Here is a 23810-nt window from a genome sequence, read left to right on the forward strand (position 1 = left end):
AAAAAATTGTATGATTTGCCTGCATGTATGCAAATACACTACATGCATGTGATGGCTGTGGAGGCCAGAAGTGGGGGTCTGATCTCCTGGAACTAGAGTTACAGGTGCTTGTGAGCCTCCATGGATGTGGGTGCTGGGAACTGAACCCAAATCATCTGTAGGAGCAACCAGTACTTTTAACAGCTAAGCCATGTCATCAGCCCCAGTTTGATTTTTTTTTTTTTTTTTGAGACAAGGTCTTATGTAGCCCAGGCTGGCCTCCAACTCACTATGTAGCTAAGGATGACATTGAAGTTCTGATTCTCCACTTCCCAAATTCTGGGATTACACATATGTCACCACGCTGAGTTTATAGGGGTGCTAGAGATGGAACCCTAGAGCCTTGTGCATACCAGGTAAACTTCCTACTAACTGAGCTCCAGCCCTACAGCACTAGGGTATCTTAAGTGTTCCTTTCCCTCAGACATTTGGTCTCCCAGGTCCTGCCCTTCCTCCTCTGTTCTTTTCCTCCCTCCCCTCTTGGTCTCAGATCTGAACTCATATGCCTACAACTTCACACCCACTTGCTCACTGAAGTCATATAGACTGTGCCTCAGTTTCTTCAGTGTGAGAGTAAAGTCCCCACCTCACACAGGGTGTGATATTCGAACCTCTCCTCACCCCAGACTCCTACCATACCTTGAACTTCCAGAACCTTTCAACTGGGCTACCAGTGACCTACATCCTCCCTTTGTCTGTCGGTGGCCCTCTCATTTTCTCCTCCCAAGAGGCCCTGCTCTCCCTCCAACAGCTCAAAGGCTTCCCTGGGAGCTCCAGCCTGGCTTGGTTTCCTTAGCCACTGACCCCCAGGCAAGCCCAGGTCTGCAGATGCAGCTGATGCTGCTGGTAGAGACAGAACCAGCCTCCTGTACCTTGATGAGGTGTCATAAACCCTAGGAAGATGGGATTAGGACCTTGGAGTTGCAGTCAAACGCAGCCCCAGCTGGCTTGGAACTCCCTAGCTCAGGCTGCCTCTGCCTTCTGTGCAGGGATTAAAGCCCTGAGCAGAATCATAGATTTTGAATGAAAACTTGTCTCCAGCAACTCTTCCCATTGCTGAGGGCTGTGCTCATCCACCCAACCCCCAATCTAAGTAAACCACAGGGATTCACAGTTCTTTACCTTCTGGCCTTAAAAAAGGGGGCGGGGGTGAGGAAAGGAGGCGAAGAGGCAGATGGACCTCTGTGAGCCAGCTATGAGACCCATGCTGGTCTCAAACTTGCAGTGAACCTTCAGGTTTTGACTCTCTATATACCAGGCTGGTCTCAAACTCATAGAGAGCTGCCTGCCTTATCTCCCAAGTTCTAGGATTAAAGGTGTGCACTACTGTGCCCAGCCAAATAAAAATATTTTTTTTAAAAGGGGGACTGCTGGGCATGGTGACGCAGGCCTTTAATCACAGCACTCAGGAAGCAGAGGCAGGCTGAGCTCTGAGTTCAAGGCCTGCTTGGTCTACATAGCGAGTTCCAGGTTAGCTGGGTCTACAGGGAGGCCCTGTCTCAAAAAGACCAAGTAATAATAAAAATAAAAGGGGGGCTGGAAAAATGGCTCAGCTATTAGCACTGGCTACTCTAGCAGTGGTCTTGGGTTCAGTTCCCAGCATCCACATAGTGTCTCACCCATAGCTCTAGTTCCAGGGGATCCAACACCCTTCTGGCCTCCACAGGAATTGCATATATGTGGTGCATTTATATACATGCAGGCAAAACACTCATACACATAAACATATAAGTTTTTTAAAGGGCTGTGGGTCTAACTTGGTGGGAATACCTGCCTAGCGTGTACAGCTCTGAGTTTGATCCCCAGCACCACAAAGACAAATAATGAATGTAAAAGTCAAGCAGTTCTGTTATGGTGCTGGGAAAACCAGTTGCTAGCATTTATCAGGAGCCAGAGTAGGAAGGAAATTGGCCCTGCCCCTTTGCTGCCCTTCCAGCCCCTCCCTGAAAATCAGGTCACAGCTTGGAGCCCATGGTGACCTCTCTGAGCCCTGGTCCAAGGTCCTGGGTTGGGAGCCAGGGTGGTCTTGCTTCTCCCTCTCCACTTCTTCCGCTGTGACCTTTGGGTTGCCTGCTAAACTGTTTCTTCTTGACTCCCTTTCTCACCCAGAATTTGTGGGGGTGGTGTAGCTGTACACATGTGGCACTGGGTACATGTACACATATGGCAGGGTGGGTTGGAGATAGGGATGGACGGGGACTGGCAGGCCAGTGCTCTGTCCATGCCTCTCTGGGTTTCCCTCCTCCCCTGCTGGCCCTGGTGCCACACTGACCTGAGGATGTCTAGGGGGCAATGCTGCTGTTTTCCTGCCAGGTGCTCAGGAAGCCGAGGCAGTGGGCATGGGTGCAGTTGGGCAGGATGCCAAAAACCCGCCCAGCCTCTGGTTTATTCCACACTTTGTCCACATAGATGCCACTTACCACATCTCAGCTATCCTCCTTCCCCTGTGGCCACAGCTGGGGTCAGATACCCTTCCAATACAGGCCTGGGCGATACAGAACACCCCTCAGCTCCTCAGGCCTCCAGGCATCTCAGAGGTCTGGTGTGCCATCCTCTGTCACCTGACCCCCACTCTCTGTTTTTCCCTCGGGTCTAGGCTCTGCTGTGGGGCAATAAGTTCCTGGGCAAAGTCTGACTCAGCCTGAGAATCCTGGGAGTGGCTCTTGTTCCCATCAGGTGTCAGGAAGTGGTCTGTTCACTCATGCAAAGTTCTACGGTGACCCAGGCCCTGACTCAGGCAGTCATGAATCTTTCACCTAACTACTGTGCACAATCCAGCCTGGTACCCTTTACCCAAAGGCTCCTGAAATGAGGCTAGTCCAAGTTCATAGGTGCTCTGAGTATAAAATACACTTATCACAAAGATTCTAAAACATTTTATACTGATTATATGTTGAATTGATAATATTGTGTATATAATTTTGAATATATATATATGTATTAGGCTAGATAAAATACTTTTGTGATGGCACAATCCTTTAATCCTAGCACTCAGGAGGCAGAGGCAGGAGGATTTCTGTGAGTTCAAGGCCAGCCTGGTTTACATAGCAAGTTCCAGGCCAACCAGGATTACGTGGTGAGACCTGTCTCAAAAACAAACAAACAAAAAAACGAAACAGAAAAACCCCTGGCAATTCTTGTGGATCTGGGTCACAGACATGTGTGTCTCTGGAAGTCTTTCCCACTTTTCTGAAGAATTCAGAAAAGCCCTATGCCTCTCCTTTTCTTCAGACCCCTTTTCGCATGGTTTCCCTAACACTTTGGGCTGCCCCAGCATTTTGACTTTATTTTCTTTCTAAAGCTTCCTTCTCCCCGCCTTTGACTGCTAGTTTGCCACACGTCTGACCTCGATGCCGACTCTAAATCCACATTCTTTCGTGGCTGTTCTCCTTTTCCCTCCATTCTCCTCCTCAAGGCAGCTGCCTAGATTCCCAACTTGCCTGCCCTGAGGATTTTTCTTTAGATTCTAGTAGCATTGTGCTAAAGCTTTAAAGAAAACAAAAAAACCAAGTTGATCAAGACAGGGTCTTATATAGCCCAGGCTGACCGAATTCAAAGCATTCTATCACAGCCCCTGAGTACTGGAATTATAAGTGTGAGCTACCATGTCCAACCATAGCAAAATATATTTTAAAACATTTTATGTATGTGAGTTTTTTTTGTCTGCATATGTGTAAGTATACCATGTACATGCCAACAGAGACCAGGAGAGTCAAATTGTACGGAGCTAGAGTTATTGACAGTTGTTAGCTATCATATGGGTTCTGGAAACTAAACCTGGGTTCTCTGCAAGAATAGCAAGTGAAACTGGTGTGATGGTACATACTCACACTTGGGAGGCAGAGGCAGGGGATCTCTGTGAGTTCAAGACCAGCCTGGTCTACAGAGTGAATTCCAGGCCAGCCAGGGCTACATATTGAAACTCTTAAACAGAATAGAACAGCAAGTGCTCTTAACTACTGAGCTATTCCTCCAGCCCCATTTTTTTTTTCTATAAAAAGGTATGAAGGCCAGGTGTAGTGGTGCACGCCTTAATCCCAGCACCTATGAGGCAGAGGCAGGGGATCTCTCTGAGTTCAAGACCAGCCTGATTTACATATTGAGTTCCAGGCCAGCAGGGGCTACAGGGAGATCCTGTCTCAAAAAAGACCCCAGGGGGGGAAAAAAAAAGGTATGAAGCTCAAACATATGCAGCATGCTAAAATAAATAAAAAATAAAATAAAAAGGATGAAAGACCAGATGGAACATGATCCCATTGATCTCAAGTTTCCAGAATAGGTCCTTCTAGACAGAAAGTAGATGATGGGCTCCCAGTGGCTGGGAGAAAGTGGGTGGAGAGTAACTGCTAAAGGGCCTCTTTCTCAGTGGGTAGAGGTGCTTGCCACCAAGACTGACAACCTCAGTTTGATGCCTGGGACCCACATAATGGAAGGAGGTAACCGACTCTCACAAGTTGTCTTCTGACCACTTGTATATACATATATATGCACACAAAGATTTTTTTAAATATTTTATTTTACATGTATGAATTTATTGCCTGCATGTATGTACGTGCACCCATGATGTGATCAGCTACATCCTTTGTGGCCAAACACCCAATGGCTACGAAGCCCTGTAACATTCTCTGGCCTGGCTTGGAAGCACAGAGATGCTCCTCAGAAGTGTGAGGCAAGCTGGTGTCTTTGAGTGTATATCCCTCACAGCCCAGCCTCAGAAAAGAGATTCAGAAATGGAGTGTCTTTGATTTAGTGACCTAAAGTCTCTTTAAAAAATACCTAGTCCATAGTCTGGGTTTGCCAGACTATGTCTTTTTTTTTTTTTTTTTTTTTTTTTTTTTTTTGTCTTTTGAGACAGGGTCTCCCTGTAGCCCCAGCTGCCCTGGAACTCACTATGGAGACCAGGCTGGCCTTGAACTCACAGAGATCCACCTCCCGAGTGCTGAGATTAAAAGTGTACGCTACCACACTGGGCTCAGACTATGTCTTAAAAAACAAAATAGGGGCTTGAGCGATGACTCAGTGGTTAAGAGCACTGGCTGTTCTTGCAGAAGACCCAGATTTTGTTCCAAGCATCTACACAGTAGCTAACAACCATCCATAACTTCAGGTCTAGGGGATTTTGACACCCTCATCTGGCCTCCTCAGGCATTGCATGCACAGGTGCACTTAACATATATGCAGGCCAAACACTCATACACATAAAATAAAAATAAAATATTGAAAAAAAAACCCAAACTAAAATAACACAAACAAATCAAAGAACCCTCCCCCCCAAATACAAAACCAATCCCAAGGTTCAGAGCAGAGCTGGGATTGTAACCCAGGTGTCCCGAGTCAGTTCACTAATTCTTGTTGATGGGATTGACAGGCAGCGGGAGAAGACTGTTGCTGAATCTGTGAAGAGTTGAGTCAAATTCCTTCCCTCCTCAGAGCTGGGGACTGAACCCAGGACCTTGAGCTTGCTAGGCAAGCACTCCACTACTGAGCTAAATCCTCACCTCCAGATCTTAAGCTACAGGTGGCGATGGAGAGGTCAGTGGTCACAGGTGGTCTAAACCTGGGAAGATGGCAGGAGGTACCAAGGAGGGCCTGGCACAGAGGGATCCTGAGGAGTAAGGATCCCAGCCTGGCCTCTCAGGGCCGGGAGAGCCTGCCAAAGGAGCTCCTGGATTTGAGAGCCCAAACTTAGTGTAGGCTGCCACCTTCCTGGCCCTGCTCTGGAAGGAACCGCCAGAACTCTTAATAAACATCCTTTGATTTTGGCCTCTCACGCCTGTCTGCCTTTCTTTACAGCCTAGAAAAAACCCACTTCACATTAAGACCTCAAGCTCCTTGACCTAACTTCACTTCTGGGAGAATGGATGGCTTCCAGCTGTCGGCAAGTGAATTTGTGCAACGTGTGAATGTCGGATAGAAGTCCCAGGGAGCCAGTAAAGGCCCTGATACAGGGCTGGTACCACCAAAAGAGTAACTGTCTGCTGGTGTGATGTCCAACCTACCACGTTCCATGCAAATATAAGTGTGCTCACAAAGGTGACGGGAGAACAGATCTCATCCTGGTGGGTTTGTTTGGTGTTCCTGGGCAGTGAAGCCTCTGTTGGATGGCAGAGAAGGCAACCCTAAGCTAGCCCTGTGGATGGTCTTGGCATATGCCTTCCCCTCTTCTCAGGTGCAACTCCAAATCTTTAGAGACTTGGCTTTCAATAGCTACACTGAACCCCAAAGAATTTTCCCTTTCCGATGTTTCCCTGAGACTCACACCCCCTATTTGTGTGGCTGCCGGGGACTGGGGCCACTCTCCCTACCACAGCTGTTGACCCCAGGTTCTACAGTGTCCACCCAGCTGCAGCCCATGGTGAGAAGCAGGAGGATCTTTTAGCCCATCTACCCTGGCGGGGCCACTGGGAGAGGGGAGGAGCCTCAGCCAGGTCTGTGGGTAAAGCAGGGGCTCCTGGTGTCCAGGCCAGACTCCAAGAATGTGGGTGGGTTAGATGGCCTTTGGGGTTTGGTTTCTACACAAGACCTCACTAGGTATCTCTGTCTAGCCTGGAACTCTCTATCTAGACCAGACTGGCCTTGAACTCAGAGAGCTCTGTCTTCCTCTGCTGGGACTAATAGCATGCAGCACTGTGCCCAGTGGGTCTTTGGGCAAATACTGGAGGACTGTAAGGGTTTGAGAAAGAAGGGTGACCTGGGAGTGAGCTTTGAGGATCTGAGAAGTGACCTGTGCTATCTGAAGAGATACATAGCTGAGGTCAGAGGGAAACCCTCTCCACCCCAGAGCTGCTGGAGACCTGCACATCGGGAGCTGTGATGAGCACAGGCTGGGGTGAGTGTAGGCCCCATGCTGAGGAGGTCTGGAAAGCCCTGGGGTGACCTTGCTTCCCATCCAGGTCCCTGTGGCCTGTGTTTCTACACCAAGTCAGCTTGCTATCCTGGTACACAATATAATAGTATTGCTGTCCCAGCATAGGCCACCATGAGAGGTGGCCAGGAGGGGCTTGTCTGAGGTAGCCAATCTGCCAGTGAGAGCCTCTCTTTCTCTGAGGTAAATTAGAGCCAAAGGGTCTCCATCTGAGGCTGACTGGTGAGTGACCCTGAGCATGTGCCCAGGTTCCCTCCCATAAGGCCTGTTTAGATGACAGTGTTAGCAACCCTAGTGTGGGAATTACAGAGAAGTCATGTCACTGTGGGCTTTGAGAACCTCAAAGTGCTGCACCTCCAATGCCAGCATCCCCTGAACCCCAACAAACAGAAGCAGGAGAAGGTAAAGGAGGGCAGGTCAACCCTTGCCAGAATCCCCCTGCTCCGATGGCCAGCTTGGGCTGGGGCCAGATTCCCTATCTCAGCAAGTCCATCCTCAGAATAGAATCTAAGAATAGCAGTGGCCCCCTACATGATGGCATGTTGGTTTTGAGATGTCCTCCTTCCCTGGGGAGATCCCAATCAGTCTAGCCAAGTACAGGGACACTGGTCCCCTGATGAGCCACCCCCATGGGGCACCTGGGCTGCCTGGAGGCTCTGGGAGCTGGCTAGGGACTTTTCTCCATCTCTGAGGTAAACAATCTGTTGTGTAAGTTGTTTGCAACCGAGGAACCTGTTACCTGATAGAGTGGTGGAGAGGATGCAGTGAGGTCATGGCTGAAGGATGCTTGGCACGTGCAGCTCAACGTGACCTTCCAGCTAGGGAAGAACCAAAGGAGACCTGATGTGACCTTGGACAAGGTATTTTCTGGCCCTTGGCCTGGGCATCTTCTATGTGCTGAACAAATAGGCAGGCTGGGAAAAGCCATGGCCTCTAAGTGGCCTTCTAGCTCTGGCCATCTCTAGGACCCCCTCAGCTCCTGCCCAGCTCCAGTAAACTGCTCATTCTCTTTGACTTGTGCCGAAGGTAAGTGTGCAAAGGAAAGGCAGTGTGAATAGGAACTCACTTGGGTTTTATGAGTGTTTTTCTTGTATGTATGGATGTAAGTGCACCCATGTATTCAATGCCTGTGGAGGTCAGAAGAGGGCATTGGATTCCCTGGAACTGGAATTGTGGATGGTTGTTAGCCACCATGTGGATGCTGGAAACTGAATCGGGGTCCTCTGGAAGAGCAGTAAGTACTTTTTTTTTATTTGAAACAGGGTGGCCCCATCCGGCTTTGTAGACTAGGCTGGCCTTGAACTCACAGATCTGCCTGCCTCTGCCTCCCAAGTGCTGGGACTAAAGGCGTGTACCACCATGCCAGGCTAGTGATTAGATTAAGTCTTCTATTTTGAGTAGCTTGCAATGTTAGGTCTTCACCAAGGCCAGAGACAGAGATCGCATGCTCCCCACACCTGGCTATTTCTGCAATTTTCATTATATATATACACATATATACACTTTTTTTTTTTGTCTTTTTGAGACAGGGTCTCTCTGTAGCCCTAACTGTCCTGGAGCTCACTATGTAGACCAGGCTGGCCTTCAACTCACAGAGATCCACCTGCCTCTGCCTCCCGAGTGCTGGGATTAAAGACGTGTGCCACCACGCCCGGCTCATACAATGTATTTTGATCATATTTAGATCTCCTGTATCTGTACCCTTCCTTACTAGCCCCCCACAAAATTTCTGTATTCTAATACACCCACACCAAAAATGTGTTCAGGCATGTTGATACCTTTATTCCCAGCACTGGGGAAGCACGGGCAGGCAGGCAACTGTGGGTTTGAGGCTATAGCAGGTTCCAGGGAACCAAGTCCTACAAGTTGTCCTCTGCCCTCCACATGTGAACTCACTGGCCCCATGAAGATGGCTCCATTGGAAGTGAAGGGGAGGGAAGCCCTGCTTGGGGTGCAGAGGTCAACTGGATTGAGTTCTCAAGCCCCAGGCCTTGTAGCCTCCCCCAGGAACCCCCAGCCAGTGCCCCTTCTGAGCATGCTGAGTATTTTACCCTCAGACCCAACAATGACCTCTTGTCCTCCCCACCTCTCTGGACTGATGGGCGATCACAGCAAGAGTGAGGACCAGCAGCACCAACTGCCAGAACAGATGCACCCTGGCCAGCACCTGGAGCCTCCTTTGTCCTACATGCTTCCAGCCCTGGATATGGAGGGGGAGGAGGGGCCCCTTAGACCTTGGAATAGCATGAGGAACTCGGCTTCAAGCCCGTTTTTAAATACTTAATTTCCATTTATTTAAAGTTCTGTCAGTTTGTATACACTATTTATATTAAAAACACAGGAAGCTGGGGCTCCTAGCAAAAATATACATTTCAATTTTGGAGACTTCAGACACTGAGGAGCTGCTCCTTCAGCATCAGACCTGTGTGGGAACGGGGACAGGGTGGTTCAGGGAATGCAGTTCCATTCACAGCCTGGGTCCCACAGGAAACACCCCAAGATCTGGTCAGCTGGGGTATGGGGAAGCGGGGGGTAGGGGGTGGGTTGCTGGCAGGGGATGATCTGGCAACAGAAGGCCACTGAATTGGCAGGAGCAGACACAGAGCTGGTCCCTTCTCCAAGCCACTTCCTCCCAGTGCTGCGGTCTGACAGTTAAGGCCCCTGGGGAAGAAGGATCAGGCAAGATCCAGGATGTCAGGGCTTAAAGGCCCAGCCCTCCCACCTCTTTTCTCTAACACCCTGGCTGGTCGCTCCCTGCAGGCCTGGGCAGGGTCAGCCTCCTGCTCTGCTGGGCTCCAACCTTGGTCTCAGGAGAACCCACCTCCACTTAAGAGCATGAAGGGGGCAGGGCAAAGGGTGGGTGCATCCAGCAAGTTCCATCCCACTTTAAACTGTGCAGCTGGGAGCTCAGTGACCAGGCAGGCTGAAAATAGGGAAGGGCAGAGAGCTGCTGGGAGGCATGTATGTAGGGGAGCACGGATCTGATGATCCCTCAGAGCCTGCACTGGATGCTCAGGGACCACCACCCCTGGGAACAGGGTCACACCTGCCTCCCATACCCCAGCCCTGGGAGTGGGCAGGGCAGGGCAAGGGCCCTGCAGTGATGATGAGGTGGGTCAGTGCCTTGGTTGCACTGAGGCAGCATCTCTGGGGGTGAGCGTGCCAGTCTCCTGGCTGGAGGAAAGTAGCTGCAGCCCAGCTCCTGGAACTGGTTCTGCCAGTGTGGATGCTGCTGCAGGGTGGGGCCTGCTGTGATGCTGATGGAGGGTCTGCCTCAAGCCTTTCCTGGTCTTTCACCCTGGCATTGGAGGAAGAGTGCTGCTCCCTTGGGCCATCCCTCCTCTTCAGTGAGGGAAGGGTGCCCCATATGGAGGAAACCCCACCTCCCTCCATGCACTGGGTGGCCCCAGGGCCAGGAGAGGGGCTAAGAGTGACAATGGCCTAGGGGCTGGGGAGACAGACTAGGAGAGGCATGTGGCTCTCAGCCCAGGCCCCCTGGCCACTGTTCTCTGCAGGAGGAACCCTGTGACCATGACCACAGACTAGGACTGCAGTGGGTCCAGGCCAAGCTTTCTGGAAAGCTGTGCCGGGAGTGTAGTGTTTCTTTGGATGGCTCAAGTGTTTGCAGAGGGGTACAGAAGCGAGGCAGTGGCTGGGCAGGGCTAGGGCTAGGGCTGCCTAGGCCCCATGCTCCCAGGAAGGTGGTCAAGGCAGAGGTCCTGTTCTGGGCTGCTGGTGAAGAGTACCAATGAGGGGGACAGACATGGAGACATGTGGGGCAGGAAGAGGACTCCACAGAAGGCAAGGCAGAAGACTAGGGATGCCCGGAAGGTGGGGACCATGAGAGGCGAACAGTAAGAAATGGGGGAGCTGGGGAGCAATGGGGGGAAGGAGAAGGGGCAGGAGCCTGGGCCTCATGTCTGGGAGTGTGACTGGGCACCAGCAGCTTGGGCTGGACCTCGGCCTCAGTACATGTCCTTATAGATCTCCTGGAGCAGAGGGTGCAGCAAGGTCTCGCTCTCAGTCTTCTTTAGCCACTGCATCATCTGGGCGTGCTCAGTGACCAGCTGCCGCAGATCGGCCATCTTCTGCAGCAGCTTGGGGAAGAGGTACTGGCTGTCAGGGTGGTTGACCTGCAGGTGGAACTCCAGAGCACGCAGGATGGTGTCCTGAATAGCTTCCACTTGTGGCACATTCATGAGGCCTGGCCGATCTGTGGGGACACAGGGCATGTGTGAGGTGCCAAGGGGGCAGAAGAGCTCCCTACCCCACCCAGGGGTCTCCTTGTCCAAGACAAACTCACACCCTGCCGTGTCGTAGACTGCCCTGCTTTCTGCCCACCCCGTTTCTGGCCAATTGTTTGTGCCTGGCTTGGGCAGGATAATGTCTCTATCGGAGGCTCCAGGCTCCAGTGTCCTCAACCTGGGTTTCTGTGAGGACCAAATGTGTTCTAATCTAGGATGACCTTGGCATGAATTAAGCTCCATGTTCCTGTGGGTAAACAGGTTTACTCCTGTATTATGATGAATTTGAAAATTGCAAGGGGTACAAAAAACAACCTATTTCTTAGATTTCTTTTTTTTATTTGGTCTTTTTGAGACAGGGTCTCCCTGTAGCCCCAACTGTCCTGGAACTCACTGTGGAGACCAGCTGGCCTTGAACTCCCAGAGATTCACCTGCCTCTGCCTCCCAAGTGCTGGGATCAAAGGCATGCGCCACCACGCCCAGGTAGATTCCTTCTTTCCTTCTTTCCCCCCCCCCCCCCCGCCCCGTGCTGGGAATTGAACCCAGGGCCTCCTGTGTGTTAGATGTGTGCTCTACCACTGAGCTACATTCTCAGCACCACTGAGCTACATTCTCCTGAGCTACATTCTCAGCATGTTCATGTTCAGTTCTCTCTACATCTACATCTCTTAGCAAGATTCCGCTGATCCTGCATGTGTGGTCAGCACCACGGTGCTAAGCTCGAGCTTGGTGCCCTGCAGTGAGGGCCTTACCCCCTCACCTCCACACAGAATGATGGCTGCGATGAAGAGTGCCAGGTCACTGTCATCAAGTTCCAGCGCGTTGAACTTGACAGCGAACTCAAACTTGGGCTCAATGATGTCACTGAAGGGCTTGCGGAGGCTGCGCAGGAATTCATGGGTGACGAAGCCACTGCCATTGGCCACCAGCAGCCCATCTTTGTTGACAATGGAGGCCAGCATGGCAAAGATGGCCTCGTGCACACCATACTTGAGGAGGGTCACCTGGTCATTGAGGAAGAGGCTGCTGAAGTTGGGGATGCTCTTGGCAAACTCGGTGAGCTCACGCACGGTCTCCACCGTGGTACACTGGCAGCGGTAGAACACATGTAGGCTGATCTCCTTGTAGGGCGGCAGTCCATTCACCAGCTGCTTCCACACCAGGCCCTTCTCCGCCTGCCACAGGGTCTCGATGTCGTGAATCACAAAGGGCTGAAAACCAGGCCCGTCAGAGGCCAGGCCTTGGGGCTGGGGGGAAATCCCCATCTTTGTGTCCCCCACACCCCACCTGGACCTGAAGTTAGGGGAGGGAGGAAGCTGGTTCTCCCGGGTGGCAGGCTGGAGGCAGCACAGCCCGGAGCCTGGGCTGGCCAGTGACACTCACCGCTGTGTGGCTGGACTTGCCGGTGAGGATGCTGCGAGCCTTCTTTTTGGTCATGTTGAAGTTTTTCAGGTAGGCGTTGTAGATGTGCTTAGAGAAGGCCTTCAGGTCAGCCAGCTGGGGGTTGTGCTGGTACCCCTCATTGGCTGTCAGCCCCGCGACCAGCTTCCTCTTCTCAGCCTCTGGCATCCGACCGAAGCGGATGGCTGCACAGGGGTGGGGGACAGTCACGGAGGAGCCGGGCTAGCATCTCTCTCCTCCCTGTTTCTCTGAGGCACTGCAGGTAAAGGAGTTGTCCTTTGGGAGCCCAAGACCCTCAGAGGCCCCAGTCAGCAAGGATGCAATGCTGAGTTGGCTCCCGCAAGCCTGAGCCCCAAGACAGGGATCCTGTCGCCCTTGCTGTGCTTAGCATACAGGGTCCTCACTCACAGAGAACCTGTGCAAACTGGGGCTGGGGGTCTGGCTGCAAGGAAGAAAGCCTATGATGACAAGGCCTGTACCTGGGCTCCAGCTCCCTCCAACTCTGTGACTCTGCAGGAGCCACTTTACCTTCATGTCAGGAAATGGGGCTGACACTCCCTAAAGCTTTACCAGGACAATTAAGAGTATTCACAAATAAGCATTCAAAAATCAGAGTCATGGCAAGCATGAGACCTGACTTGCAAGCATTAGACCTGACTCCAAACCCACAGAACTTGTTAAAAAAAAAAAAAAAAAGATAGGTGTGGAGGGGCAGAGACAGGTGGAGGTCTGGGGCACACTGGCCCCTAGCTTAGCTTATTAGCAAACTCCAGGACAGTGAGAGACTTTGCCTTAGGAACAATAGCCAAGGCTGTCCTCTGGCCTCCACATGCACACCTGTGCACATACATGCACCTTCACACACGTCAACATGGACACACACAATTACAGTCAGTAATAATGAAGCAGGCCTTGGATTCTGTCAGAGAAAGCATGAGGGACAGGTTCAATCTGCCTGAGACTTCCTAGGGCTCCTTATGGATGTGGTGGTGCACGCCTTTAATTCCAGTACGCCAGAAGCAGATTTCTGTGAGATTGAGGCCAGCCTGGTCTATATAGCAGGTTCCAGGTCAGCTGGGGCTACAGGGAGACCCTGTGTCAAAAAACCAAAAAAACTCCCAAATATCCTAGGGCTTCTTATGCGCCCTTAAGGGGACAACATTAGGATGTAGAAAAGGGGCAAGAATTAGCCTCAGACCCACTGGAACCCACTATCCAGGAGAAGCCACAGATGGAGAGCTGAGATCCTGCTGTCCTTGAAGAAGTAAGGCAGCAGGTGCATACACAGAGGGGTGCATGCATGCGTGCGTGTGTGTGTGTGCACGCTGTCCAGCAGGCTAGCCACCACAGAGTTTAAACAAACGCTTTTCTCTGTTCTCTGGAGGTCTGACCCAGAGGCTTTATAATATCCTGCCCAGAGGTCTGAAGACATGGGTCTGCAAGAGACCCAGAGCCTGGGGCAGAACCAAGGGCTGAGGGGATCATGGCCTCCACTGTGGTCTTCATGCCGTGTTATGCTGCAGTGTGGGGACTGGTGTTGCAGACCCCATTCCTGTTGGGCACTGTGCTCAGTCTTCCTGGGCCACAGCAGGTGAGCCACAGGTTCAAAGATGTGGTGACTGCCCAGACCTGGGACCTGTGTAGATGCTGAGGAGTCTGGGGACGTGGCAATGTTAGGCTCTGAGACCCTGGGTTGAGATCAGCAGTCAGCAGCCATTTCCACCACTTGTCTGTGCCAGGCACTGCTGCCCTGACACCCTCTAGTGGCACTGGGGGCCTCAGATGCTGGGTTGGCTGCATGCAGCCACAGTGCCGTGCCGTGCAGGGCTGGCTCTCACCATTATGTGACATGCCCAGTGCCAGGCACTTCTGAAAGCGGCAGTACTGGCACTTGTTGCGGTTCTTCTTCTGGATCTTGCAGCTTCGATCACACTTCTCATACTCCAGCTTCATGCGGATTGTCCGGCGGAAGAAACCCTGCAGGATCAAAGGGTATAAGGAGCTTGTTCTGCCCAGTTAGCAAGGTCCTAAGAAGAGCTGAGATCTGGCAGTGTTGGGGGATTTCTCTTTTTAGTAATTTATTTTATGTGTATGAGTGCACTGTCTGCATGTATATAAGTGCACCCATGTGTGCAATGCCTGTGGCGACCAGAAGAGGGCATTGGATCCCCCTGGAACTGGAGTTATGGACACTTTTAGCTGCCATGTTGATGCTGGGAACCAAACCCGAGTCCTCTGCCAGTGCTCTTAACCGCTGAGCCATCTCTCCAGAACGTGGAATTTTTCTACAGATTTATTTATATTTTTCTTTTGGTCTTTTTGAGACAGGGTCTCCCTGTAGCCCCAGATGGCCTGAAACTCACTATGTAGACCAGGCTGGCCTTGAACTCACAAAGATGCACATGCCTCTGTGTCCTGAATGCTGGGATTAAAGGTATGCACCACCACGCCCAGCATATTTATTTTTATGTGTGTGTGTTTGTGTGTGTGCACACGCACATGTGAGTGTCAGTGCCCAAGAAGACCAGGAGAAGGAATCAGCTTCTCTGGAGCTGGAGTCACAGGCAGTTGTGCTGAGAACCAAACTTGGGTCTTGTGTAAGAGCAGAAAGTGCTCTTAAGCATTGAGCCCTCTCTCTCCAGTCTCCCAGGTGGTGGCTTAATAAAACAACTTATGAATGTCATTAGAAGAAACAACCACTCTCTTCTCAAGGAAGAAGCTCTAAGTCCTGAGGCACCTGACCCCAGCCTCAATAGAAAGATACTCAGCCCAAGGCTCACCAGGTCCTGCCTGCCTCTGGAGCCCAGTTCCCAGGGGGTGCTGGCCCCCCACAGAGACCAAGTGGGTGGGTGGGTCATCAGGCAGGTGTCCAGCAGGATGAGCCTGGCAAGGAAACCCTTCCTTGCTCCTGGAGGGCCAGAGAGCAGGCCTGGAAGGACCCAAGGTTTCTGCAGGGGGTATTTTTCAGGGCCCCACCCCAAGACAGGGATCAACCCCTTGCGGTTGATCAATTTACTATGTGATCACAGTCCACACACACCCCACAGTCCATACCTTGCACCCTTCGCATGCATGGACGCCATAGTGGAAGCCTGAGGCCTTGTCCCCGCAAACCCGGCACTCCATGTTGAGGCTGCCGCCTGAGGCCCCATCACAGCCCATCTGCAGCTGGTCCAGCAGGGAGGGAGGTGAGGAGCTCTGGGAGAGGTCTGTGGACACACAACAAAGGGGTAGTTGCACACTGCCCACCAGGCCTGGGAGCCAGGCATCAAGAATTGCAACCAAGGACTGGGAGTGGCTGCAGGCATTTTGGGCTCTGGGCCAAGCAGACTCTTCAGGAGGTCCTTGGTAAGCAGCTCTCCTGGCTGAGAGCCGTACATAGGGCCCCCTGTGGGGTGGAATGTGTCTTTTGGAAACTACAGGGGTGCAGACTGCTGCGCAACCAGCCCCCCACCTCAAGAACTCTAGTAAGAACTCTAGTCCATATAGACTCCAGGGATGATGCTGGGGATTGCTCAAGAGCCTCAAAAGCACACCCACAAGAGTCCTTGCTGGACCCGCACGGCTGTGGTGATTTAAGCAATGTAATGAGCTTCCCTGTTTTCTATTCAATGCACAGAGGTGTGGGCTGAGGAGAGAGGGAGGCTGTGACTGTGGCTTCGGGATGACATGCTGTCACATGATTCAGTCAGAAGCCATCTGAATCTTCTGAAGCTCCCCTGGGATTCAGAGAGGTGTGGGAGCTGCACTGGCTCCCTGGCACTGCCCGTCCCCCACCCGCCATGCCCTTCTCCAGGTCTCTCCTCTCTCCTGCGACTGTTTGGTGACATTTTGGAGGCAGGTGCCCAATCCCCAAACCAGGATCAAGTCCTCAATTAGGAACACCTGAGGGAGACCGGAGCCACATTACTAACATTAACACCCCCAGATTGCAGCCTGCTTCTCACAGGTCAATTGACCTCTCGTCTCATTACAACCCGCTTTCCTTCTCTTCTTCCCAGACTCCCTGCTCTGAAGACCCCACTCTGACCACAGCAGAGGAGCTCAGGCAGCAGAGAGGCCATGGTGGGCTGCTCTCATGGCTGGTGAGGTTTGAGGGGGAGGGGACCCAAGTTCCTAAAATGGCTGGCTGGACCTAACTGCTATCATTCCAACTGTCCTGTGGTCCCCATTTGGGGAGAGTGGACCTCTTGTCTTCTCTGGCAGGGTGCTCTGGAGGGTGCAGCAGCTCTGGGCTCATGGGGAGCCAGCAGACCCCAAATCCATCCCTTCCCTAAGCATCTCCTTCTCCTTCAATGTTTGATCTTAAATCTATGTTCAAATCTCTCTCGCCTTTTTTTTTTTTAATGTGTATGTGTGTATTGCCTGCATGTAGTTAAGTGCACCCATTTCGTGCAATGCGCGTGGAGGACAGAAGAGGCTGTGGGATCCCCTGGAACTAGAGGTAGGGACAGTTGTTAGCTGCTGTGTGGGTGCTGGGATTCAAACCTGGATCTTCTGCAAAGATAGTCAGTGTTCTTAACCGCTGAGCCATCTCTCCAACCCCCTCAAATCTCTTCTTAAACTCCAGCTTTGAAGAAAAAAAACACGCCCCCCCATCAAGTTTTTGTTCCTCAGTAAAATGAAGGCACTTAACAGAAGTGTCTTAGATGAGGGTGAAGGGTCAAGGGGTCAATTCAGAGAAGGCTCTGGCACATGGGTGGCATGGTGTTTACCAGAAAACCACAAGTCTGCATTTCCCACACAGTTCCCCACACACACTCTCCGAAAGTGGGGTCCCGAGGGGCCTGACACAGGCTCCAATCTTCCTTCACCTCTCCTGTCTTGCTGTGATCCCTGGCCCAGAGGTGTCAAGACCTTGGGAACCCCTGCAGGTAGTCCAAATCCTGTGGCCACCTAGAGCTCTGGACTGTGAGGGTCCAGAGGAATTACTGTCAGAGAGTAACAGGCCCCAGTGGTGGGTAGGTGGAATGCCAGTCTGGCTGAGGACCATTTAGCAAAACAAGAGGCTGCATGTTACTAGCACACAAGGCCAGAGAAGCAGGACAGGTGGGACTGGCTGGACAGAGTGCGTGCGAGGGGAAGGCATCACGTGAGTGCATGTGTACTGGGCAGACAAATGGTGACTGGGAGGGCCAGGGGGCTTTCCAAAAATAACAGTTCCATTTCTTCCTGGCTGACCACTTGGATTAAGGGTTTATCCTCAAACCACTATCACATCCTACCCAAAAGTATCATGATGCCATTACAGCCTCTGAAGGTCAAGGTCCCCCATCCCCTCCATGACCTCCTCGTCAGAGGTGGGGCAGGGAGGTGGACTGATGAAGGGGGTGGCTCAGATTCCAAGAGACTTTGCTCTGCACAGAGAGCCCAGCCTAGAGCCCTCAGGCCTACGAAGGCAGAGGCTGGGCTTTCTGTGTGCATTCTGTGTGCAGTGTGCCTGCCTCTGTTTGGATCTTTTTTTATTTTTCCTTCCCCATTGCCTTCACTTTTTTTGGACAGGTTCTCTTATAGACCAGGCTAGCCTTAAACTCACCACGTAACTAAGAATGGACTTGAACTTGTTTATGTGCGAAGCCAGAGATCAACATTATGTGTCTTCCCTATCACTGGAATATGGGTTATGAGTGGGTACCAACACACTGAGCTTTTTTTTTTTTTTTTTTGGTATTTTTGAGACAGGGTCTCCCTGTAGCCTCAGCTGACCTGGAACTCACGAAGATCCACCTGCCTCTGCCTCCCAAGTGCTGGAACTAACGGTGTGCACCACCACGCCCGGCTAATTCTAACATTTTAAAATTTCTTTTTTTTTTGAGACAGGGTCTCCTTGTAGTCCCAGCTAGCCCAGAATTTGCTATGTAGACTAAGCTGGACTTCATCTCCAGAGATCCACCTGCCTCTCAAGTGCTGGGATTTAAAGGCCTGTGCCACCACATCTGGTCCAAGATTTTATTTTTATTTTATGTATATGAGTGCTTTGCCTGCCTGAATGTATGTGTATAGAGAGGCCAGAAGAGGGTGTCAGATCCCCTGGAATTGGAGTTACAGATGTTTGTTAGCCACCGTGTGGGTGCTGGGAATGGAACTTGGATCCTTAGCAAGAGTAGCCAATGCTCTTAACCACTGAGTCATCTCTACAGGCCCTAATTCTAGAATTTTTATTACATTTTAATTTATTTACTTTGCAGAGAAGGGGATGCTCATGTGTGTGGAGATCAGAGGACAACTTGGGTAAGTCAGTTCTCCACTTCCACCATGTGGGTCCTCAGGATCTGAGGAACTCGGATGGTCAAGCTTGGCAATTGCCTTTACCCTGAGTTACCTCACTGGCCTCACGTCATCTGAACTCAGGTCCTCATGCTTATACAACAGGCATTTGACAGTCATCCTCTCCGCAGCCCATGTCCCTGGAGTTCTGATACTTCTTCCTCTGTCTCCCAAGTGCTGGGATTACAGGTGTGGCCACCACACTGTTTATGTGGTGCTGGGGGTTAAAGCCAGGACTTTTTGCACCCTAGGCAAGCACTCCGTAGCCCCAGCTGACCTGGACTCCAACTCCTCCAGCCTCAGCCTCCTGAGTGCTGGGATTACAGGCATATGCCAACATGCCTGGCTATAGTTTGAATCCTGAATGTTCCCCAAAGGCTCATATGTTCAAGGCTTGATTCCTCAGGCTGTGGTGCTACTGAGAGGTGGCAGAATCTTTAGGAAGTGAGCCCCTGAGGGAGATACAGGGACACCCATCTCCTCCTTTTCTCTCCCAGCCACCAGGAGGTGGGCAGCTCTCTCCATGATGTGCTTAGCCACAATGTACAGATTCACCATTGATCTAAATGCAGCAGGGCCGACTGACCATGGGCTGAAAGCTCCCAAACTGTGAGCCAAAATTAAACCTTTCTCTTTGGGGGCTGGAGAGATAACTCAGTGGTTAAGAGGACTGGCTGCTCCTGTAGAGGACCTAAATACAATTTCCAGTACCTATATGACTTTGAACAACCGTCTCTAACTCGTTTCAGGGAATTCGATATCTTCTTCTGGTTTCTGCAGGTGTGCACACACATGGTGCACTTATATGCATGCAGGCAAAACATTCATACACATGAAAAACAAAAACCCCCAAACCTTTCTCTCTTTAAACCGAATGTTGTCAGGTGTTTTGTCACAGTGATGGAAAGCTAGCAGTTCTCTCCTCTCAGCTTCCCTCTGTTGCTCTCAGGAGCTACACCTACTCACCTGATACACCTACTGCCTGGGCCCTGATGCTTGCCACCCGACCACCTGAACTCCCAGACATCGCCCAAGAGCCTACCAGGAGGGGATGGGAAAGAGCATTTGTCAGCTCCCTAACAGCAGAGTGTCCTAAAGTTCTTCTTGATTGACTGTGTTTGTGACAGGGTCTAGGGTGAATTATGTAGCCTAGGCTGGTCTTGAACTCATGGAGCTCCTCTTGCCCCTGACTCCTGAGGACCACCATGGCTGGCTTACATCAGAGCTGTTATACTTGTCTCATTATCACAGTGGAAGGGAAGGCTTGAAGAGGTTAAAAGTTCTTCTCAAGGTCACGTGTCTCTCATGCAGAGGAGCTAGGGCGGGACTTGTCTGCAGAGTGTGTGCTTGTCCCAGCAGAGCCTTCTACTGTACACCTAGTATGCGCCAGGAACTCTACCAGGCACTTTACACCCATTTGTTTCATGTAAAACCCCAAGACAACCCGTCAAGTTGGGCTTTGTACCCCTACATTACAACTACGGAAGAGGAAACGGAGGCTTCAGTGGTTAGGGAATACCGGAAGGCAGGTGGCTGTAACAGCTTTATGTGTCATCCATGACATTCAGTGTTTGGTTCAGATACCCACCTAGATCATACCATGAAGGTTTCTTTGTTTCTGTTTTTTTTGTTTTGTCTTTTTGAAACAGGATCTCCCACTAGCCCCGGCTGGCCTGGAACTCACTATGTAGACCAGGCTGGCCTCGAACTCACAGACATCTGCCTGCCTCTGCTTCCTGAGTGCTGGGATTAAAGGAATGCACCACTACACCTGGCTCTAAGAAAGTATTTATTTATTTTTATTTTTTATGTGCATGAATGTATTGCCTGCATGTGTTTAAGTGTACCCATGTCCTGCAATGCCTGAGGAGGTCAGAGAGGGTGTAGGATCCCCCTAGAACTGAAGTTAGGGAGGGTTGTCAGCCGCCACGTGGGTGCTGGGAATTAATCCCAGGTCCTCTGCAAGAGCAAGCAGTGCTCTTAACCACTGAGCCATCTCTCCAGTTCCAAGAAGGTATTTTTAAAGATGTGATTAACATTTAAAACTTCATCTACTTCAGCCTTGTGTGTGTGCACACGTGTATGTGCCTATGTGTCTATGTGTGGGTACTCATGCCACAGTTTACCAGGGAAGGTCAGAGGAAAACCTATAGGAGTTGGCTCTCTCCTTCTACCTAGAAGTACGTCCCAGGGATCAAATTCAAGTCATCACGCTTAGTGGCAAATGCCTTTACCTGTGGAGCCATCTCACGCGCCTCAGTGAACTATTAAAACACAAGTCTGTGTCCACGCACACCGCCCTGCCCACCTTTGGTTCTGCTTTTTTGGAAACTCTAATGGGGTAGGAGCGTGAGACTTGGCACAGAAACGCACACAACTACTGGCTGGGAGCTCCTACCCCCGGCACCTCTTCGACTCACATATGAGTTCCTCACCAAACAATACTATGACAAACAACACAGTGAGGTCATTCCCCCATTTGAACTCACTATAAACACTGGCCCTGGCACCCAGGGTGAAGTATCAGTTTCCCTATCTGTAACTACAAACTCAGCAAACAGATGCTATTGGCCTTATTCCCACACATGGCAGAGGGCTGGAGGCATGCTGTTGTCATGTGCATGAGGGAGGAAAGGGACAACCTGGTCCTCTTACTGTGCTGGCAGAGCCCACAGGCAAACAGGGACCCCATAGCTCCCAGTCAGAGGAAGTTCTATGGGGCCCTGAGGCTGGGCTACCACATGGTTCCTTGTTTGAGGCCCTGTTTGCCTGAACTGTGCACTTCTTGGGGCAGCGTTCAGCCCTGTCCACCGCTGTGTGGCCAGCTCTGGCTCGGTGCCTGGCTCTGCTAAGGACAGAAAGTGCCAAGGCAAGAGGAAAGTCTTCTCTACCTCTTCCTCGGGCCTCTGTGGACATCATCTAAGCGGGAGGGGACAAGGTGGGAGTGGGTAGGATGTGAGCCTCGGCTCTGGGGTCACCCGCCTGATGGGGGCCCTGGGAATGTGAACTGGCAGCCTGTTTCCTTATTGCCATGTGCTGGCGTCAGGCCTGACGCACAGGGGCAGGGTGGTGGCAGGTACTGAACTCGGAGCAGGGAAGTGTAGGATTAGCACCTCCAGTGGATGTCAGAGGGGAAACAGCCGAGCAACGTCCCTATTATGTCACGGTTCCTTAAGGGTCCCTGAAGGTACCCAGGGGTAAAAGTTACAGAATCATGGGGCATGGGGTAGGGGACCAGCAGGAGTTGTAGTGGGCAAGTGTGCCCCCGCAGCCTTGGGTCCCCGCTCTGGTTCGGGTCCCCGCTCTGATTCAGGTCGCCTCAATGCAACTCCTGACCCCTGATCCCAGTCCCCTTTCTAGAATGATAACTTATTTTATTACTATTAAAAGCTTATTTTATTTTTAATTACATGTATGTGTGTGGTTATATGCACATGTGTGCAGGTACCTGAGGAGGCCTAAAAAGGGTTTTGGATCCCCTGGAGCTAGTGTGGTTGTGAACCACTGGATGTGGTGCTGGGAACCAAATTTGGCAAGAACAGTGTGTGCTCTTAAACAGGGAGCCATCTTTTCAGCACTAACTTTATTTAAAAAAAAAAAAAATTGGAGGCTGGATAGATGGCTCAGGGTTAAGAGCACTGGCTGCTCTTGCAGAAGACCTGAGTTCGATTCCCAGTACCCACATGGCAGCTGACAACTGTCTATAACTCCAGTTCCAGGGGATCCAACGCCCTCTTCTGACCTCCAAGTGCATTGCATGACATGGGTGCACTTACATACATGCAGGCAATACACTCATACACATAAAATGAAAACAAGTATTTTTAAAAATTTTGTTTTGGGGCTGGAGAGATGACTCAGGTGTTAAGAACACTGGTTGTTGTTGCAGAAGACCTGGGTTCAAATCCCAGCACCCACATGGCAGCTAAGAACTGTTGGTAACTCCAGTTCCAGGGGATCCGACAGCCTCTTCTGGCCTCCACGGGCATTGTACAGCACGGGTGCACTTACCTACATGCAGGCAATACACATATACACATCAAAAAAAAAAAAAGTTAAAAATTTTTTTGTTTGTTTGTTTTGAGACAGAGTCTCCCTGTAGCCTCAGCTGGCCTGGAACTCCCCATGTAGTCCAGGCTGACCTTGATCTCACATAGATCCACCTCTGCCTCCCAGGTAGGATTAAAAGCCAAGCCTGGCTTCCAGCCTTATTTTTTATAGCCCTGGCTAGCTTGGAACTTGTTATGTAGACCAGGCTGGCTTTGATCTCAAGAGATCAAGGTGTAAGGTTAAAGGTGTGCACCACCATGCCTGGTTAACTTATTTTAACTTTGGAATGAAAAGCATTACAATGGCTTCTTAAACTATGAAAGTTAAACACAAGTCTTTGAGAAGACTCAGGAGTCAGGCAGGTATTATCTTACTGACTACCCCCCCAATTTAGGACCCTGAGTCAGCTCCTTCAGGCCTTTGCTTTGCACCGCCTAGCACGTTCTATGGTAAATAAGGTTTTGGGGCTTTTTGTTGAAATAGTCTTCTATGTAACCCAAGTAGTCTGGAGCTTGCACTCCTCCTGCCTCTGCCTCCCAAGTGCTGTGATCAGAGGTGTGTGACACCACCCTTGGCTTTGCCTTACCCTTAAAAATTTTGTTTTATTATTTATTATTTGTGTGTGTGATCTGTGTGTGCTGCTAAGACGCACATGTGTGGAGGTCTGAGGACACCCTACGAAAGTCCGTTCTTTCCTTCCACTTTCCTTAGGTTCCAGGGAGTGAACTCGGGTTACTAGACTTGTGTGACAAGCACCTTTACCCACTGAGCCATCTCACTGGCCCCAACCTCATCTTTTAAAACAAACCAACAACTTATTTCATTTTATTTATTTTTGTCTTTTTGAGACAGGGTCTCCCTGTAGCCCCAGCTGTCCTGGAACTCACTATGTAGAGCAGGCTGGCCTTGAACTCACAGAGATCCACCTGCCTCTGCCTCCTGA

General features: G+C 51.0%; 1 protein-coding gene across 3 annotated transcripts in view; it reads right to left on the reverse strand.

Moving 5' to 3' along the window:
• Positions 1–9653: 9653 nt before the first annotated feature.
• The window catches only part of Ppard (peroxisome proliferator activated receptor delta), a 93705-nt gene continuing 79548 nt past the window's right edge, over positions 9654–23810 (reverse strand). For all 3 annotated transcript variants that reach the window (XM_008840105.3, XM_008840104.3, XM_017799880.2), the window contains 5 exons: positions 15605–15759; positions 14389–14527; positions 12533–12735; positions 11910–12360; positions 9654–11117 (listed from right to left, as the gene is read on the reverse strand). In XM_008840105.3, coding sequence (XP_008838327.1) covers positions 10870–11117; positions 11910–12360; positions 12533–12735; positions 14389–14527; positions 15605–15759 — 1196 coding nt within the window. In that variant the 3' untranslated portion in view covers positions 9654–10869. The remainder of the gene's footprint in view (positions 11118–11909; positions 12361–12532; positions 12736–14388; positions 14528–15604; positions 15760–23810) is intronic.

The sequence above is a fragment of the Nannospalax galili genome, unplaced genomic scaffold (assembly GCF_000622305.1).
Source record: "Nannospalax galili isolate Female #2095 unplaced genomic scaffold, S.galili_v1.0 scaffold538, whole genome shotgun sequence".
Taxonomy (NCBI): domain Eukaryota; kingdom Metazoa; phylum Chordata; class Mammalia; order Rodentia; family Spalacidae; genus Nannospalax; species Nannospalax galili.